The sequence below is a fragment of the Convolutriloba macropyga genome, chromosome 4 (genome assembly GCF_964194025.1).
Source record: "Convolutriloba macropyga chromosome 4, txConMacr16.3, whole genome shotgun sequence".
In the NCBI taxonomy this organism is placed as follows: domain Eukaryota; kingdom Metazoa; phylum Xenacoelomorpha; order Acoela; family Convolutidae; genus Convolutriloba; species Convolutriloba macropyga.
The window spans coordinates 47,016,919-47,037,132 of record NC_134471.1 but is presented as its reverse complement, the minus strand read 5'-3'; the positions used below and the strand labels follow the sequence as shown (position 1 = coordinate 47,037,132).

At 39.3% G+C, this 20,214-nt stretch overlaps 1 protein-coding gene across 1 annotated transcript in view; it reads left to right on the top strand.

Annotated features, from left to right (window-relative positions):
- LOC142337710 (uncharacterized) overlaps positions 1-18,784 on the top strand; it is a 249,159-nt gene extending 230,375 nt beyond the window's left edge. The window contains exons 2-4 of the mRNA XM_075387159.1: positions 8,664-8,848; positions 16,435-16,549; positions 18,452-18,784. Coding sequence (XP_075243274.1) covers positions 8,733-8,848; positions 16,435-16,549; positions 18,452-18,670 — 450 coding nt within the window. The 5' untranslated portion in view covers positions 8,664-8,732 and the 3' untranslated portion in view covers positions 18,671-18,784. The remainder of the gene's footprint in view (positions 1-8,663; positions 8,849-16,434; positions 16,550-18,451) is intronic.
- The last annotated feature ends 1,430 nt before the right edge of the window (positions 18,785-20,214 follow it).

Sequence of the window (20,214 nt, the reverse complement as noted above, 5' to 3'; positions counted from 1 at the left end):
TGACTCGGCATTGTAGCCGTATGGAATGACTCGTTGTCGGACAATGCAAGCCTTGCTGGCATCGCATGTGTCTAGGGATTGGCGTGGAGTGTGGACCGCTTGTACTACGGGGGAGGAACCAAGTATGGATTCTAGAATGTCCACTATTGTGATATTATCGTTAGCTGATGCCAGAGTGGATAGTTGGGGGCTGCTGGAGAGACTTTAGAAGGTTCTACACACGGAGCTTATAACGGTTGGGGCTGCTGTGGCTTTTCTTGGATTGTGGTCTAGTGGGCTTTTCTTTATGAACATTATAATGGGATTGCTTCCTGGAGACATGAAGTCCACTGTGAGGACATGAAGCCCGACATGAAGTTCTTGGATTCTCCCATCTAGAATCCAGACCAGTGGTATGCGCTGGCTGCGGCAAAAAATTGTAATACATTCAACCGATTGCTTTGAACTGAACTCATACCAGAGTTGTGGAAAGTTATCCGGAATTTCCCCGGGAGTAAACCGAGTGGAATCCTGTCTATCCCAGACTCCGAAGTTGTCACGTTAGAACTTCTGCCACCCGCCAATTTTCGATTCCGAGTTTTATAGACTGAAGTGAAGCTGTAAGCCAGTGCGTGCAACTAGAGAGCTGGTACTAACTCTTTACTGCAAAAAGACTTGGAAGGACGTTGTGATGGCCGACCTCTGTCATTCTTCTCTAATTGAATAACTGCAAATCGTGAACGCAACTTAAGCGTCGGCACGTGAAATGTCAAAAACCGCCGCCCAAAACTACAAGAAAAAAAGAAGTTATGAAGAAAAAGAGATCATTACCTGCATTCTTCAAAAAAACCTAAGGCGAGTTCGAGGATCGAGGAGAAAACTTCATTTGCTTCGACAGAAACAACAGGCGCTATGGCTTGGGCTTAGCGGTCTAGAAAAGCGTCAAGTTCTGGATCGAAAGCGAATATCAGACAAAATTGCAACTATCACTATCCAAAAACGCTAAGTATGGGGGAAGAACTAGTCGAACAGAGGACAATTTTTTCATGGTGGTTGAAAGAACGGCAATGTGAAATTAAACGATTGAAAATTGAAACCATGATTGAAATACCCAAAAAAGTTTTGAGTCCTTCAGTAACGCTCTTCAAGCCACGAACTCACATTTAAAGTGCACGATCCGTCTTTGTTTGTTCAGCAAGGTGTCAAGATGGTAGCAACAATAACTAAGCTTCCCAATAGCAAAGAAGAAATTTTCTGTGTTAATTGAGTGTCAGAATGCTTCTTCTATCAGATATTTGGTATTCTCTTTCCAAAATTTTATATCATAACTAAACGACCGCTGCATGCAACCCACATGCCGTATTAGAAGATGGCAGCTTTCAACAATATGAAGAGACCTTGAAGATATTTAATCATGAAATATTTCAATGGCCATTGAACAACTACTTTTATTCTAGTAATCAAAGCCTATATCGTAGCGTTTTCTCAACATCAGATTTAAAAAAGAGGCAAACTGCTGGACCAATTTACCACAGTAGCAAAAGAATTATCAGTCGAGAAACATTCCAACATTCAGATGAAAAATAGAGTCTTGAACTTTTATAAATTGCAACAACCAGTTTCAACGAATTAATTTTCTAGCAAAAAGTAACAATTTTTCGTAACTTACAAACAAAAATTGGCTGAAAGCTAATGATACTGCTGTGTCAGTCTTAACAGTCTACTTCATATTTCAGTTTGTGAACAATTTTACTAAAAGGGGTAATAAGAATAGACAAAAATAAACAAAACAGACATTTCATTAAACAAAGCTCGGGCTTCGAGCGATAGCAACGAAACTGACATATCATTTTTGGTACTGAGCTAAATAGGGTTTTTATTTCTTCTATGAAGACCAATCCTTCATCTGAGCTTACCACTTTATCGAATCTTATTTTAAATTGTTAATTTTATCTTCTGCATAACCTACTTATTATATTAATTTTTGGATTTTCACAAAATACCACGCTCATTAATTTACACATATTATATATTGCGCACGGCGCTGTGCCCATTGTTTTGACAATAGACTTTACTTTCATCTTTAGAGATGGTGTACATTTCTAATACTATGGCAATTTGTCATTTGCAGGAATGCTTCATTTATTCATTTATAGTATCGCTCCTTACTAAGTTTAGTTACCTCTACCGCAGTTTCTCACGACCATGGATGTGACACTTCGCTCACACCGTTTTAATGATCAAAGTGATTGCAGTCATTGTAAACTCTTCTAAAGAACGCGAGCGCTTGCTGCAATGCTTCCGGCTGGCTTCACGTAAGGTGCAGTGGTTTGAAAAGCTCCGCTGACTGCCCTCCCGGGTTTCAATGTCCGCGATTTATTTCAAAAAGCAGCACATGGTGACCACAACGTCCCCACTACAGCACCGCTCACTGAGCACCCAAACTAAAACCAAGACGATAAAAGCCCTCTACCGCCATTAGAAGCCCACATGGTTGCTGATGATGACAATGATGGTACCATTGTTGCAACAGCCCACCAGAACGTAGCGGAAAAAATGAAAAACTTAACGAAACGTTCTGACATGCATTAACAGCAAACGCCGACTGACAAAATTCATAAAAAGATCTTTCACCGGCGGGCAAACTTCATAATACTGAACAAAAACAAAGCAGGGCAAAAATTTGTCGAATGCTTTGATGAAATTCTGAAACAGTTTGCAGAAAGAGGCATCTATGAAGAATTATCATTGAAGGTTGCCACTATCTTCCCCACCTGGTTCTTCCTTTTGTGAACACGACCAACGACGGTTGAGTTACAAAGAGCCTTGCATGAATTATGTTGCCAAGATCGCCTCAACGAACTTCCTCTGGTAGCCAAAGCTCTGCAGTATAAACTACGTAATACCCCTAAAAACGGCAAAATTAACGAAGTGAAACAGTTCAACAGTTTCATGGAGACCATGAAAATTTTGAACGCCATCAGTTATCTCGCTGGTGAACTATCATCCGGGATATTATCTCCAAACGATACACTTATCGAAAAAAACGAATATGAATTGATCAAAGAGAAACACCCAACTCCTTCCAAAGTAAAAATCAATTGCATAGTTGACGAAAACACGTTTGAGTCAATCCCGTACCACCCCGCAATCTTCAAAAAACATGGGCGCATCGGCAGTTAAAAAAGGCAGCCTTGAAATCACATGGCAGCCACGGACCGTCCGGTTTAAACGCAAACGATTGCAGTCGAAATATAACTTGTTCCGAAGAAGTTTCACCAACCATAGCAAAAACAATAGCCAAAGTTGCTATTCGTTGTGCAACTGAAAAGTTATCTGGAAAATCTCTTGAGGCATACAAAGAACACAAACAAAAGTCCTATCAAGCGCATAGTAAACAACCTACGCTTCTTGAGCGGCAACACAACTTTTCCTAGGCCAAAAGGGGCGGGATTGAACACTCAATTTACTCCCTGAGCTCGAAATATGAAAAACAGGATATGAAGCTTTTCTCGTAATAGACGCAAAAAAATCCTTCAACTGCCTCACCGTAATTTTGCAGTTAAAAATATTAAGAAAATTTGCCTCGCTTTGATTTTTGTTGTTCAGAACTCATTTTCTACGCCGTGTGATTTATACGTCGCAGGTAAAACACTGCAGTCCCTAGATGGCACAACTCAAGTGGGACCCATTGCTATGGCTGTGTATGGAGTAGCCACCCTTCCCTTTTTCAGGCTTGTCCAAAGTACGCACGTGTTTCAAAATTGGTACTCAGTGGATGGCAGCGCAGTAGGACGATTGGAGGAATTGCTCTTGTTCTTCACACCTTTTACTAAACTTTGTAGCTATTTTGTCTACACCGTGAACGCCCCGAAGTGTCAAATATTCAAATATTAATAAAAGAGTATTCAAAGACCAAAGCTCTCAGGTTATTTCAGGGGACGCAGCTGAAATTGTTGACAGCTGTCTTGTTCTGAATCTGTAATAGGCTATAAGAAGTTCTATGAGACCTTGAAGGTAACCATAGCAGGACAGATATGTTAATTTGTTGAAAAAACTAGGGCAAGTAGCAAAAACATCCCCTAAAAACGCCCAGGCATGCCTCAAAAGAGGCGTGCAACAAAAATTAAATTTCTTGTCTAGGACATCGCCAAAATCACGGAATATCGTCACAGACGCGGGGGCCAACATCCAAACGCGCGATCTCGTCTTTTTCGACTCTGCGGTGACTCAAACCCGACGGCGATTGTATTCGCTACCAGCCCCAGTGTCGTTTTTGACTCTCCCTGGTGACTCAATCCGCACCACGCTTGTGTTCACTCCCAGCCCTAGTGTCGATTTTGATTCTCCGGTTACTCAATCCGCACGGCGATTATTGGCTACCAGCCCGGGAGGGCGGACTTAACAACAAGGAGCCAATAGATTTCGAAACGAATTACGCCGCTTCGCAATCCGGTTGCGCTACTCTTGAAGATGAGGATCAGGCAGATGCTCATCTCACCCAAGAACGCATAACGCACGAGCAATGACCGTACGCACGAATAAAATTCGATAGCGTAAAAAGGATCTTATTGAAGACCTTCAGACCGAGCAACGCCCCGTAATAGAAATGGTTAAGGAAAAAGGAGCCTCGAATTGGCTCACAGCTCTGCCGCTTAAACGTCACGGTTTCAGACTAACGAAGTCCGACTTTACGGGCTTTGCATTGATCCAAAATCGAGGCCCAAAATACGCCCATTAATTGTCCATGTGATGAACAGTTCACCCTATCACATGATCTCAACTGTGCGAATGGGGGCATACACACATGAGACGAGATCCCAGACACCTTTGCTAAAATAATTCGACGTTTGCTATGATGTCGAGATTGAGCCGACACTTTAGTTGCATCCAGGCGAGACCTTTATGCACGAAACTACTGGCACTGATGAAAACGCCCGACTAGACATTAAAGCGAATGGCCTATGAGGGTCAAGGTTCAGTTGTTATTTCTTCGACGTGAAGTTCTTTAACGCAATCGTCAAGTCATGTCCGAAAAACTCCGTAGAAGCGTACAAATATCATGAGTGTCAATAACTCTTAATAATCATGGTGTTCCACATGGAACTGTAATAGGACCTCTTATCTTTCTGTTATATGTCAACGATTTTTCTGAAAAGCTGGAAGGTGAAAATGATGTTCAATTTGCTGATGACACTAATTTTATATGCAAAATTGAAGGTAATGAAAATATTCCCCAAAAAATTGAAAAAATATTAGAGCAAATAGACAAATACCTGACAGATTATCAAGTCACTTTAATGTAAAAGAAACCAATTTGTCAAATTAAAATTACTTCCAATACTTAAAACAAACGTTTTCGAACTTTACGTTCATCGTCAGGTTAAAACTGTTTTACAAATTGTTAAAAGATAAAATTAATATGTATTTACATTTGTCTGAGATGACAATTAAAACAATTCTAGGAAACATTCTAAAAAATTCAATCAAAAATTTTTCCTTATATACAATATTTAGCCTATTTACAACACATATTTACATCTGTTATCAATTTACTTAAAAACATTCCTATTCCGGATTTTTCGATTTTGTCCATGTTCTTGTATTTTTAGGGTTATTCCGAATTTGCGCTAACCATAAGTATCCCTCTTGTGGAGGTTTTGCAAATTTCGTTTTGTCATGCACAAAATGTTTTTTGCCCTATGCATTCTCATTTAGTCAAAAATATGATTTGAACTAATATTTTAGCGTGAGTTCCCTCCCCCTATATTCGTCGCGTGTGTTTAGTGCCGGCTTCAGCTTGCTGATATATATAGCTTCGATGATCATTAGTTTTTCTACTGACCGACAGGCGTCCAGAATTCTCCATTCAATGTCATTCGTGGCGCCACGACATTCAACTAGATGTTGACCCACCTGTGAATCCTTCTTTTGATGTTCTGTTATCCTTGTGGTAACATGCCGGCTTGTTTGCCCAACATAGATGGATCCGCATCCATTACATTTAATTTCATATACCACGTGGGATTTCAGATCTCTATCAAAGGATGATTTCAAGGTGGGGAGGCACGATCTTAATTTTCGCGTTGTAAAAACTACTTGCAATTCGCATAGTTTCTTCAATTTGCTTGCGAAGTTTTGAGTGAGGTTGCCTCTGTATTGTAGAAAAATAGTTGGCTTATCATTAGATTTAGTCTTGCTTTTTTGATGCTCTTTTGGTGTTGTTCTTAATTGGTCTTTACCGCCACTTATTATTTTTTCTAGAGTCTGATTCACAATTTTTGAAGACCATTCCTCTGGATATTGATTTTTGGTCCAGCAAGATTTGTTCTTTTCAAGAGCCTGATCGAAGGCCAACCAATTAGAGGTTGCATTAAAAACCCTGTGAACCGTCCCTTGAATCACATTTTTCTTATGTTGAAGCGGTGCACAGCTGCGAAATTTCAGTATTATTCCAGTGTCAGTTGGTTTTTGATACCAATGACAGGTGATATTATTTTTGCTGCTCACATTTACGTTAATGTCAAGAAAAGCCAAACCCCCATCCATGCTCACTTTTTCTAAGGTAAATTGCAGGTTGTTGTGTAATGAATTTGCAAATTTTAAATACTCATCCGGGTCACCACGAACCGTGCAGATAATATCATCCACATACCTTTTAAACAATTTCATCTCCTTATCGTGTCCCACTGTCTGTTGGTTGCTGCAATAAGTACAAATCCAAACCACATCCTGCATGTTGGCGTATTCCTCATTCGATATTTTTGGCGTATTCCTCATTCGAAGTCACTTTAAATTCCGATAAAACAGAGATGTTATTCTTTACAAATCATACTAATTCTGATCCAGAGTTTTCTTTTTAAGGCGAAGTTATCAAACCAGCTCAAACATTTCGTTATCTGGGAGTATAAATTGATTCAGACCTAACCTTTGAAAATCACTTGAACTCAGTTTTAAACAAAATGGCTAATGCAATTCGTTCTTTGTATCTTGTAAGATATCAAATACCTGTGAAAGTAAGAATTAATGTTTTCAAGTCAGTTGTACTCTCTCATCTTTCTTCCAGTGGAGTATTCCTTCACACTCTTACAGTGAAAAACATAAACCGCATAAACAGGCAAATTAACTGGGGAATAAAAGTGTTTTTTTTTTCGTCAAAAATTTGACCACTCCATTGATCTTCTCATTAAGAATCGTATCCTGCCAGCCGAAGTGTTTTTCTCAAAAGTTAGCCTAATGAAGCTACAAACAGACAAGACAATGGGGAACATCCGAAAACTTTAAAATGTTTTCTGGTCGCCATAACGCTAGACAGAACAAGAGATTAAATCAAATTATTTTAAAAAAGAAAACGAAGTGGAATAACAAATCCTTAATCTTGAAAAGCGTTCAAAAATGGAACAAATTGCCCTCTTCAATAAGAACTTTTAACAGTAAAACTTGCTTTAAAAATGTTTTAACCGAGTTTTTGCTCGATCAACACAAGAAAGTACCCGTTAATAGACAAATAGGAGCCCTCAAATCCTATTTTTACCTATGAAAACGAACAGCCACAATTCGAGGTTTATTAAATTAATAACATTGCTGATTAATTTATTTAACATTTTAGAGCATGTAGATATCTAACTTTAGGGTTATAGTCTGAGTAATTTGCATGTTTCAAAAAAAGTGCCTCAAGCCACGAATACTTGATATCGAGAAGAGTAACTTCTTTCCGCTCGTGTTTTTGTATGGGGGCGCAGGACCGTCCGCAACGCCCACTATAAAACAACTAGCTAGCCAAATTGCTGAAAAGAAAGACGAATCATACTCGGACGCAATAACGTATGTACGCACGAGAATAAGTTTTGCTCTCCAAACGGCCAACTGAGATTGATATTTCTGGCAGTGCCAGCTCTAAAAGAGTTATAGTGCCTTGTCTTTAGAATTATATACGATGCAGTGATGTCTTTTTTTAAAAAAAAAATTATAACGGCAATATTTCAGTTCCGGACTCTCTTCTCTGATATTACATTCTACAAGGTTTGTCGGGTCTTCCCGATTATAGCCCCCCATAGCTAAGTGGTAATATAACCTGTAAGCCCCCGCCATTATGGTAATTATACCGTAAGGGGCGCTAAAATGGGAAAGACTCGGTTTATCAATGGAACTTAGAGGAAGTTTTTCTGTTGCAATATTAATGACAATCTATTCTTTTCCACTGTATTCTTTTTGTGATACGCTTCGAAATCCAGATAATTTTCCGTGTGGTTATGTTTTTCTGATTTTCCAACTGGTTTATTGTATACCAATTTTTCTGAGTTTTGCTGAATGTTATTTACTAATGTTTAAATCTTGCCTGAACACATTGAAAACCTCTGTATATCAAATAGCAGTTAATTAAAATTGGCTGTTAATTCAAACATACCAAGAGCCATTAATATCAGCTGTTAATTCTGAACAAAGTTATTCGAGTTTACACAAGCCGGAAAATTAAAAGTGATGGTTATTTGAATTTTCTATCACTCTTGTTATATAGAATAAAAAGCTCATAATATCTCTGATAAATGATAGACAAAAGAGCCGTTAGAATTACGTGTTCTGCAGTTGGAATCCTCACACAGATCTGTGTTTTACTTTTTATACTGTTTCTTTGGACACCGGAGTTATGGTAAGTAAAATTGATTAGATCTGTTTTAGTTTTCAGATTGTACTTGCTGGAATTAAACCGTTGACGGAGTCGGGGGAATGTTTTATCTCTAACTGCAAATTGTATGCGTTTGAGGTATCTGGGTCTGGAAGATGCTGAAATAATCGGAGGTGTGCTGCAGACGTGTATGACAACTCCTTTCCGGTACGCCGAATGTCAGTCAATGAAAAAAGAGAATGTGTAAGTAGAAATTCAGCTAAATTCAGTAGAAAAAGTTCAGCTAAATTTACCTTAACAGATTTAAAGTAAATTCATGGCAACGTAAAATTTAAGGTAAGCGTCTCCTTAACTTGGCCTTCAGGTAAAATGAAGGTAAAATAAAAATAAACCTTAAAGTGTGTGTGAGAACACGGCCGATGGATCGAACAATAAGACCATCAAGCGTAGACTGCAAGCATGGCATGACACAGCTGCAACTTCTCAGAACTGTTCTGTGAAGCGAAGGTAATCGAAATGAGAATGAGTTCAAGGAACAAAAAGCAGCACTCTGACCTCAAGATGTTCAACGATTTCATGTCTCGTAGTAAGATCAGTAATGCTGTTCGCGTTTTTTCGGATGAGCACAAAGGCGGCGTGCTCGCACCTACCGATCTCATAGACGGTTGACTGGTCCTCGAGATTTTACGCGACAAACATCCTGAAGGGCTGCCCTTGGAGCCCAACTGCATTCAGAGCGAATATCCACGCACGCTTCCCTACCACCCCGCTGTTTTCGACAAAATCAGTGCCAGGCTCGTCCGAAAGCATGCAATGAAGACTCATGGCAGGGCCGGGCCTTCAGGTCTCGATACCGATGACTGGCGTAGACTACTTTGCTTTCGGGTAAACCTCCACGAACCTGTGCGAGCTTGTTGCCAAGTTTGCTAAGAGGCTGGCCACGTCCATAATACCACCGGATGATTTGACTGCATACAATGGTTGTCGACTAGTGGCTCTGGATAAATGTCTAGGTGTGAGACCTATTGGTATTGGTGAAGTAATGCGTCGCATCACCTGACGCATAATCGACGACTGCATCAGGCAAGATCTAACATCCCTCGGTGGAAAATGCAGCTGTGCCTGGGCCAGATATGCATAGAACATGCCATACATTCGCTTCGCCACAGTTTTGATGATCCCGAAAACGAAGCAATTCTACTAATTGATGCCAAAAACGCATTTAACGTGCTCAATAGACGAACGGAATTAGAGAACGTGAAAGCCTTATGCCCATCTTTGCATGTTGCCTTACAGAATTCCTATAGCCACCCGTCTCATCTCTACATCGGTAAGTCGACCATTCTGTCTCAGGAAGTTACGACACGAGGCGATCCCCTTGCGATGGCAATGTATGGAATCGCAATCCTACCCCTAATAACAAGACTTCACAATGACTCCTCGACACAAAAATGGTATGCTGATGATGGTAGCGTCGTCGGTAAGTTGAAAGATATCAGGGCACTCTTCGACAAGCTCACTCAGCTTGGTCCCAAGTACGGATATCTTGTCAATCCTCCGAAGTGTCAGGTGATAATTAGGCCAGGAGGCGAGCGCCAAGCGTCAACTGTGTTTGCAGGCACAAATGTGGAAATCACGCACGGCGCTCGAGTCCTGGGATCAGTTATCGAAATCTCTGAGGCCAGTAAAAAATTTCCTGAAAGATGCAGAAATTAAATACACAAAAAGTTTAGACTTGGTCAATTTGCTCTCACCTCTCCCCAGAATGCCTATGCATGTTTGATGAAGGGGGTTCAGCAGAAGTTGAGCTTCCTCTCGCGTACTACACCTTCCATGGACGGGGTTCTGGACAAGGTGGAGGAGCAGCTTGGCCGAGTCATACCGAACATCGTCGGCAAAGAAATAATCAAAGAGGAAAGAGAACTTTTTTCTCTCCCTCTCAGAATGGGTGGGCTTAACATCGCCCTCCCACAAGATCTTCACAAAAATCTTGAGCAATCAATTGAACTCTCAAGTCCATTGGCGTCATTCAATAATGATTCATTCAAAATTCAACAATGTGAATTAGAACAAACCAAGATCAGTCTCAGACAGAAAGCAGACATGCAACGTGAACTCAACTCGAAAAAATCCAGAATCGAAAACAATCTACCAGAAATGAAGTATACCATCCAGCTGGCCTCGAGGAATGGAGCATCCAGCTGGCTTAACACGCTTCCGTTATCAAAACATGGTTTTGACCTCACGAGTTCCGTGATGGAATAGCACTTCGCTACACCTGGGAAGCGAAGAACACGCCAGCCATATGCCCATGTGGGGAAGAATTTAGCCTCACCCATGCCCTCCATTGCGCCAAAGGCGGGTATACGCACCTACGACACAACGAAATCAGAGACGTGTTTGCAAACTTGATGGATGACGTTTGCCACGATGTCCAGATTGAGCCAAAACTTCAGTCGCTCGATGGATAAATTTTCTTGAGTAATTCCACCACTACTGATGTTGACGCTCGACTGGACATCAAGGCAAACGGTCTGTGGAGCTCCCGCTTTAATCGCACTTTCTTCGATGTGAAGATTTTCAACCCTCATGCAAAGAGCTGCCCTAAGACCATAAATGATGCATACAAATATTACGAGAGCATCATGCGAAATAAGTACGAAGAGCGAAACCGAACACAGCAGCTTAAATGCACTGGTTTTTGCTTGCTCGGGTGGTGTTGGGCCATCAGCATCGCGCGTTATGAAACAACTCGCAACCAAGATCAGCGAAAAACGCATAGGGCCGTACGCCGACACTATAAGCTACATCCGAACGAAAATCAGCTTCGCACTTCTATGTTCTCTGCTTGAGGGGATGTCTCGCGCTCAAGCCTCGTGTTCTCAGTGAGTCTTCGATTAGCGCCCCCGTGGAGGAGGGAAGGCTGCACTGAGTGTTTGGCTGCTTATTTTTTATTCCTTTACACATTCCTTGATATTCCATTTTTATTTTAATCCTTGCATAGCAGTTCCCTATGTGTGCTATATATATTTCCCCTCCACTTGTTAGTTATTTTTGTGACTGGGCCGTCTTTACACTGTCTGGAGGGTAACAGCTTGGAGTGCAGCATCCGGCTACTAAGTGCTACTCATGCCCTATTTTCCTACCTACATCCATCGATGCAGGATGGTGTACACGGCCCTTTTATTTAAAGAAAAAGCAGAGTTAGTGTGTGTGCGTGTGTGATTGGACTGCTGATTTAGGTATACTTAAGCTAGATGCAAATTCCTTCGCAATCTTTTTATTTCCCCAATCATTTACAGTAAAACGTTCCCAGCAACTCCATAAAAATAGTAATGAGTTGGGCAAAAATATTTTGCCCATTCCAAGTTATTTCACACTTTCTACATACATTCCAGCGCTCATATCAAGCCCTGTAAAAACACAATGACCCGTGACAAGAGCCATACCTGCAATAAAAAATCAAAGGCAGTACAGTCCAATGTGGCTTTTGTGGCAAAGTAATGCACCTTAAGCCAGAATGCATTAGGTCATATCGACCTTACAAGAGTTAAGAAAATACTCCAGTACCTTGAAATACCTGACCGCAACCTCAAGGCCACTCGCATAGGAAACTACGACCATCAAGAAGATGCCTCGCACACTTTTGATCAACATTGAAAGCCCAATCAGCAAAGATTCCATCTTGAAATCCGCTTATTTACATCATGCCGTAGCTTAATGCTGCTGATACCAAAATACATAGTGAATGTATGACCAACGGAGAGACCTTATTGGTCGAGATCTGAAACTAGAGGTCCTTAGAGGCAGAAATGGGTTCCAAGTCTCGGAAAACAATGAAGGCGCTGATAGTGGTTCCGAAGAATTGACTATCTTCGTTGTCCCTACTAGCCTTCAACACAAGATTTTTACTGGCAATGAATCGTTGAAAAAGATTTGCAAACTGCCATAAGATCTTTGAATACGGAAACGTGGCTGACACATGACGTGCCTAACAACGCACTCTTCCTCGATAACATTCAGATTTATTGAAACGACAGGCTATTGAACATGAATCGCACCTCTAAGCATGGAGGTGTTCTAATAGCCGTAAAGAATAACCTCACCCACAAATTCATCGACCTTCAATTGGAGTACTGCAGTGCAAATACAAACTTTGAGTAAAACTGTTTGTGGCATCTACACCTGTTCGTCAGAAAGTCGATACAGATTAGACCTCAACGCTCGATTCTCTTATTAACAAAATGGAGGAAATATTGTCTAGAGAACTCATCGTTGCGGGCGACATCGTTGCCGACCAGACTGATTGGATACAACTCTAATCCTCAACTGAGTATGAAAAGTTAATTCTTGAATGGTTTGTCGAACGCAACTTGTTCAACTGCAGTCAGTTGTAGCTTTGTCCCTTTGAGAAGAGAACCCAACCGAAGTATGGAATGCTCCGTTGACGACAACCTGCAGAAGCATTTGAACGTCAATGGGCGAGCATGCTCTGACCAAAGCCCTCTGTACTTCGATTGAGCTTCGCAGAAACACCGCTGAGTTCCAGGCACCCGAACGTGAATTTGCTTTCAAACGAGCTTACTGGGATGGACTTAACAAAGCCATAACTGAGCGCCCATTCTTTTCATGCTGCTTCAGCAATGTTAACGAGCTTCTGAAACAATGGTACAAATTGATCTGGGAATTAATTGAGAAATTTATACTACGAGCAACCACACATCGCACCTCCCTGCCAACTTGGTACTCGAACACCACCTCAAACCTTCTGAAGTGAAGCAATGAACAGCAACAAAACACTCATCAAAACCAAGAAATTCGAGAAAAATCAGCAAATGTGTTGATTTGGATCTGACCGAATTTGAGAAAACTGTCTTCGAAGGGCAAGTATTCAGCAGAATTCAGAAGTACCTATAATCAATAAAGAAAACACCGACAATTCCGCAACTAATGAAGTCCGGAAACTTGGAGGCCCCTGACGACCCGAGTGATGCCGAACTCTTCAGCAATTATTTCGTGAGTATTCGATCAGCCTTACGAAATAACTGTTGACTTCATTCGAATTAAAGTAAATACAGTGAATTGTATTGCTTCAAGTATAGCCGACAATCTGAAGAACCTGAACCCGTAAATATCCACCGGTTAACTGAGCATCATTTGATCGTACCTGAGTAATCGAATGCAATTGGTTAGTATAAATGGAGAGCTGTTCATTCCCCAACAGGTAACCAGTTGCGTCCCTCAGGGCTCCCTTTTAGGACGGCTACTATTCTTACTTTTTGTTCAATTACCTGGGGTCATTGTAAAAAGTCAGGAATCGGTTGAAACAATTGATGTGTAAAACTGGTTAACTGTGAATGCGACCAAAGACGTCAATGAATGTCAAAAGGCATGTAAATGCTAAGTTGCTTGTTCAGGCTTTTTAAACTAGAAGTCAACGTGACCTAGTCATAATAGTCCAGCCCAGTTTAACCTGGAAAGACAACTCGTCCTTAAGAGCGATACAGGCCATGAACTCTTTTCGGAATCAAGCGAAACATCTCGAGCAGCAATTGGATGACGCGACTCAATGTGTGCACCGGCTATGTTGTGCCCATGGCAACCTATGCATCGCAAGCATGGCTACCGATTAGAGCTGGCATGAAAGAACTTGAACATTTTCAACAAATTGCAACAAACTGGATCTTCGAGTCATCGAAACCTTGCAAAGATTGCCTAAAATGGTTAGACCTCCCACTCAGCCTCTACTGTGAGATGCATGAGCTGCAGTAGCTACTATCCTTTTTGAAAGGGGAGTACGGGTTGGTCTCATTAACTCAGAGAACAACCGCGCAAGCTCCGAAAACACCCGAAAAGCAGGAAGGGAAAAATTCCGATTACATGTCGATACTGGCAAGAACTGACAACTTCTCAATGCCATTCAAGACCCTTATCAAACTAATTTCCAACGTGTACAAAAAAATTCGGTATTGCAATGAACGAAATTGTACCTTTATGCTTTGGTGGAGTAAATTGTACCTAATATGCTTTGGTGCGAATTTTCTGGGTCTCGTTGCTTCTTATTTGAGCCTCTCTTTATAAACCGCAGGAAAGCTCAGATTTCTTGATGGTTTTGTAGATAACAAGATCTTAGCTACAAGCCAATCTATGCTGGAAAATTTCGTGCTGCAAATTGAAAACTGATGCTCTAAGTTTGCTATTTGGTTAAATGGGACTTTTTTGCACATTCGTGGATTTAAAAAAACTTGTCAGGTTGTTTTTTTCTGTTTTTTGAGCATGTTTTGTTTGTAATTTGTATCAGGAGTTTTGAGCGAACTGTTAGTTATATTTTGGTGCTGTTTTTCAATAGTTTCTTCATAAGACCCTACCTGCTAATTAAACTGCATGTCTTTTTTACGTTCTGTTGTCGTGTATTTGTATTTCTTCATTATTGTGTTATTGTTGAAATGCGTTAATTCGAATAAAATTTTATCAAGTGTGTAAGAACAGTAGTATTACAAAAGGAGTTTAGTGAATTTATTGTCGCCGCCTCTTGATTTTCGCTGCTACTGATCTATTCGTTTACGCGATGTTCTCGTTCGTCAGTGTGGTCTACACCTGTGCTGGCGTATACAACTGCGGCTGGATCGATGTCTTCGGCCTCATCGCGGCGATCCAGAAAACCAACGGACACAAACAAGGACCTGCCACCACAGGAGCACCGAGACAGTTCGGCTCGGGTTTTTGGAAGCTCGGGATAGAGAGCCGGTAGCTATCCTGAGCAACACTGGCTCCTTGCATGTCCCGCAACCCTTGCGCAAATGAAAGAAGATATTCGGCTTCTAAACCAATGGCCCGGACGTCCTGTCAACGGACCCCTGTGGTGTGCTCGAGCTAGCGCGGAGAACTCTTGGGTTACCCGCGGCTCAGTGCCTATGACAACAACAACAACTGCAAAGTCTGCTAGTCCTTTTGTCTATGAGAGTCGTGTTCATTTTCTTTTTCTTGCCTAGAATGTTCTGAATTAGAAATTAGGCTCTAACCTTTTCCTTTGGTCGGCTACGTTGTCTGTTTTGTAGCTCTTCAAGAGAGGCGTTTAAGTCTTTTCGTTTTTTTCCTGCAAGATATGAAGCCTCTTAAATTCTTGTCAATTTTTGTCTGATCTTCCTTGAAATGGATTTAGATCAGAGTGGAAAATCGGTGTTTTTTTTTAATTTTGAAAGGGGCTCTTGATTGTTCCTTTTATAGTTGCATCTGATTTATTATTAATTTTATCTCCTGGAACAGTTTTTGTGGGGAAAGAATCCGAGATAAATAAAAGTTGGGTGTAAATATATTAAATTTTTGGCAGTTTTCAATTGATTTTTGTTTTGTTAATAAGCGGTACAGCTATTTCTCTGTTGATAGGTAATCCGATAAATGTATTGCATGAATGAAAATTTATCCCGTCTCTTGTGTGATAAATGTTTTTATTCTTCCGATTGTTGATATGTTTTTAAATAAATAAGATCCTTGTAAATAACATCTAAATAAGATCCTTGTTCAGTTCAAGTTATCGTTTGTTGATTCCAACAAGATTTTCGTGGTTTTGTGAGTGCGATAAAAACATTCCTTTTTCTGCTCTAAACTTTGATTTAAATAACCAACAGTTTTCAACCGAACATCCTGAAGTAATAAATTTACACTGTATTTGGGAAATATTTTTACTTTAAAAAGCAATTTTTAATCAATTATGTCTCATGAGGAGATTCATTATATGTACTCAATTGAATTGCATATACTCCGGAATGTATCATATCTGATCTATTTTACTGGGCGGTCCCTAATTACTCTTTAATAACTTGTTCCAGAGAAGAAGTGGGTCACAGGTGGAGTGATTACCAGGCCATCAAAGTGTTTGCCGCATTTGGAAAAATAGGCACTGCCTTTGCCACCCTTCTCTTCGCTGCTCAAATATGCTTCAAGGTATAATTGAATCTGACTCTAAAGAAATCGGTACCCTGTTGTCACTTCTCCAGTTGCAAGAGCTATCATATGATTCTCCCGAAGCTTAAACTAGCTAAAACCAAAGCCAGCTCCACGTCAGTCGTTTGAATACGGTCAATCCGACGTTTATCGGTTGTTTTTGAGGGAAACTAATAAATTTTTCAGTTAATAATTTTTGCTGTTAGTTTTCAGAAAATTTTATTAAAATTTTGAGTTCGCTAGTGTTTGTTGTAATTTTTGCTGTCTTATCACCGTATGTAATAATCATACATCTCATTGGCTGCTTTTGTGGAATAAATAAATGAAAATAATTGTTTTAGCACGTAGCTGTTGTTTTCCGCCGTGACTTTTTATGTTATTTGTTTTTTTAAAATGATTTCTCGAAATTTGGTCGTATTTTTGTCTGATCATTTAGTCTCAAGAATGACAGGTTTCTTCGGTTGCTAATGAGTAATAATTGGACCTAATTAGTTGTTTGAGTTCTTAACAGTCGCTTTTTGTTTTAGCACTTCCTTCTGAAAAAACTAAAGTTTATTTTTTGTTTGGTCTCAAAAGTAACAATTCTTATTTAGAACTGGTTGAAGGTATTTTATTACTACTGCAGTTCTATAATATACTGTGGTTCAGGATAGTGGCATGTATTTTTGAGGTTCTCTCATCTCAACCGCACCCACAGATTCTGATTGATGCCGATTTTTTTCAGTTTTGGCCTTTGTTTTTTTTTCTGACAATTATTTCTTAAGTGCCGTTGTTTTTTGTACCCATTTTAAGGATGAGTAGAGTCAAAGTTTTGCTATTTTTAGAGATTCTTGAAACACTAAGTCTTGAAAAAATAATATATTGGATTTTTTGTGCGTTTTTGTGCATATAAAGTCAAGGGCGTTGTCCATCTTATTTTGATGTTGCTGTTAAAATGTTAGTTGTCAGGTCCTTAGTTAATTCAGTACGTTGAATTGTAATTCAGGACTTGTCCTGCTATGTTTTTTATTTCGTCATCTAATTTTTGATACGACCATCTGACGTCGCATGCACTTCAAATTTGCTTTGAATTTTTTGTTCATTCGCGTGATTAAGTGTCTGGTCAAGCGTGACTTGGCTCACTCTCAAAAATGACTTCCCCACTCTGAAATTGACTTTTCTTTACTGTCAAAGATTTTCAAAGATATTAAATCAAAGAGATAAGGTCAAGTGAGTGTGCTTTATTCTAATTGAAGGGTATTTTAGGACAGTTAATAGAAGCAGCAATAAGTTATGTAGTTATGCAGATTCTTAATTGAAATAACATAACATTTAAAAGTTTCTTTTTTGCTCTGCTTCTTTTAATATCTTTTTGAGACCGGAGATCTACAAAGCTAGTGCGGCTTTTTTTCTAGCAATCTTTCAGCTATGTTAGAGAACTTTAAGCTCACCAAAGTAAAGTGAAATTTTTCAAAAGCGTTTAATTAGGGGACCTAATCATCATCTTCAATCACGAGTTTTTATTCTTACCTGAGCAAAGTGGGAGAAGAGGAACATGCATTTCATGTGTTAAAAAGTGAAAAGGACCGATGAAAATTGATTCTCTAGACTGTTGATCTGCTGTTTTAATAAACATAGTCATTGTAACCAAGTTAATTGCCAATTCAAGTGTTCAGATATATTTTTAAAAAAATTTGAAACTTATATTAAGGAGACTAATAGAATCCAAGAAAAATCGTCGCCGTAATTAATGGAGATAAAATTTTGCATGAAGAGCGAAGGAAGAATATCCAAAATTCTTCATTTGCAGTTTGGACACGGATTTCTTGCTGATTTTGTGAACAAGTTCTCGTTTGCAACCCAGCCATTAATAGGAAACAAACAAGAGTTATGTAATGGCCATTCTTTATACATGGATTTTAGAACAAAACTGTGTCTTTGGTATGTGTGGGATGTGGAGTATTTGAGTCTGTGTCCTTGCTCATTGCATGTTCACTCTGCACAACAGCCTTCTCAGAGTTCAATGGGGTGCAGACCCAGACCTACTACGGGCTCTACTTGGTCTGGAGTGGGTGGTGTGCCAGTCTCATTGTCTTGGCACTGGCACTTGTCATACTGTATGCAGTACTCAGGGAAGAATGACTCAGATATTGACTCTTAATTTTAATTAGTCTTATTTGAATGTATGTGAAAAGTAGCTTTTAGTAAATAAAATTATCAGAAATTCATTATTTAATTGTATTTTGTACTGCCAAATTTTTATTCCGCAGGCTGTAATCAACAGGTTATCAACAGATTTTACTGAGTTACTTGAGACTTTGATGGATTTATGATCCGATAGCCAATGAAGATTTTATTTTGACTTGTTATTTATCAGAGTAGAACTTAAGGCAGGGGTGTTCTTTCGTCACCTTTTTAATAGCCGCCCTCATCTTCTCAGCCGGCTATTATTGCGCTCCTATTTTTTACGACTCGAAGAGGAGTATTGGTTTTCTTAAGGTTTTTTTTATTGGAAGTAACTATTCGTTCAGACGATGTTTTGACCTCAAAGCGAAAGTGAGTAAAATTGCCGTGTGAACTAATTTTTTCTGAGCGAGAGAAGTTTTTTGATCATGCGCTGGGTTTTGTGAATGACTTTATGACTTTGAAAAGTAGTTTTTGACTGAATGGCACATATAGATAACCGTTTTTAGCCGTTTTTCCCCTAAGTGGCGCAGTGTCTTTGCTGGTAATTTGGCTTTTTTGCGGAAATACAATTTATTTGATGCTATATTGAAACGTAAGCCTCGGCAATTAATACCACAGTGTTTTGCAGAGCCTGAAAATGCGTTTCAAGTTCAAAATTGGAACATATTTCTTGATTTTTTAGTTAATTTTTTAGCTGTTTTTCAATTAATTTCTTCATTTTTGGAACTTTCATCCCTCTTTTTGTCAAAAATCAGTTAATATGGCAACTCTCCTTTGATAATTTATATACTCAACGCCTCTTTCTATCTCGATGTAATTTTGTTTTATAAAATTGTACGTATGCTAATCCGATTCTGGCAGTTTTTTTCCAATTTTTCTCAGTTTTTTGTTTGTATTTTGGCTTTATTACTAGAAATAGTCTTTTTGTGCAACATGAGAGACTTTAGTTATGTTTCAATACAAATTCAATCATTTTTTGGTGTTAAGTTTTTGAAAAACATCAACTTTTTTCATAAACGCAGTCTCAAAAAAACTTTGCAAAATGTTTCGTATGTTTGAATTCTGCTTTTTCTTCTTTTGTTTCGTTCAGGAGGACGTATCCTTGTCTCGGATGACTCCTGGTCTTTTCTATGTCTTGAATGTTGAACAATGAAATGTATTCGTTTCTCTTGATTTTTAAAATTTGATTCAAAAATCAATAACTTTCAAAAATCAAGAATTGGTCTTTTTGTTACGGTGTTCCTTACATTGTGTCCAAAGTCTTGACATTCCAGTTTGTATCATTCTAATTTTGTCCTGGCACCTACGTTTATATTTGTTGTATTGATTTTTTCAGTTTTTAAAATTTTAATCATTTCAGATTTTTCTTAGATTTTCGTCATTTCTTTGTTTTGCAATTTATTCCATTAACCATAAGGCATTACGGAGAGTTTGCTATAAAACCTTTTCCAAAATTTCAACTTTTTACTATTTAATGCAAATTTCTTAAGGCCTTGGTT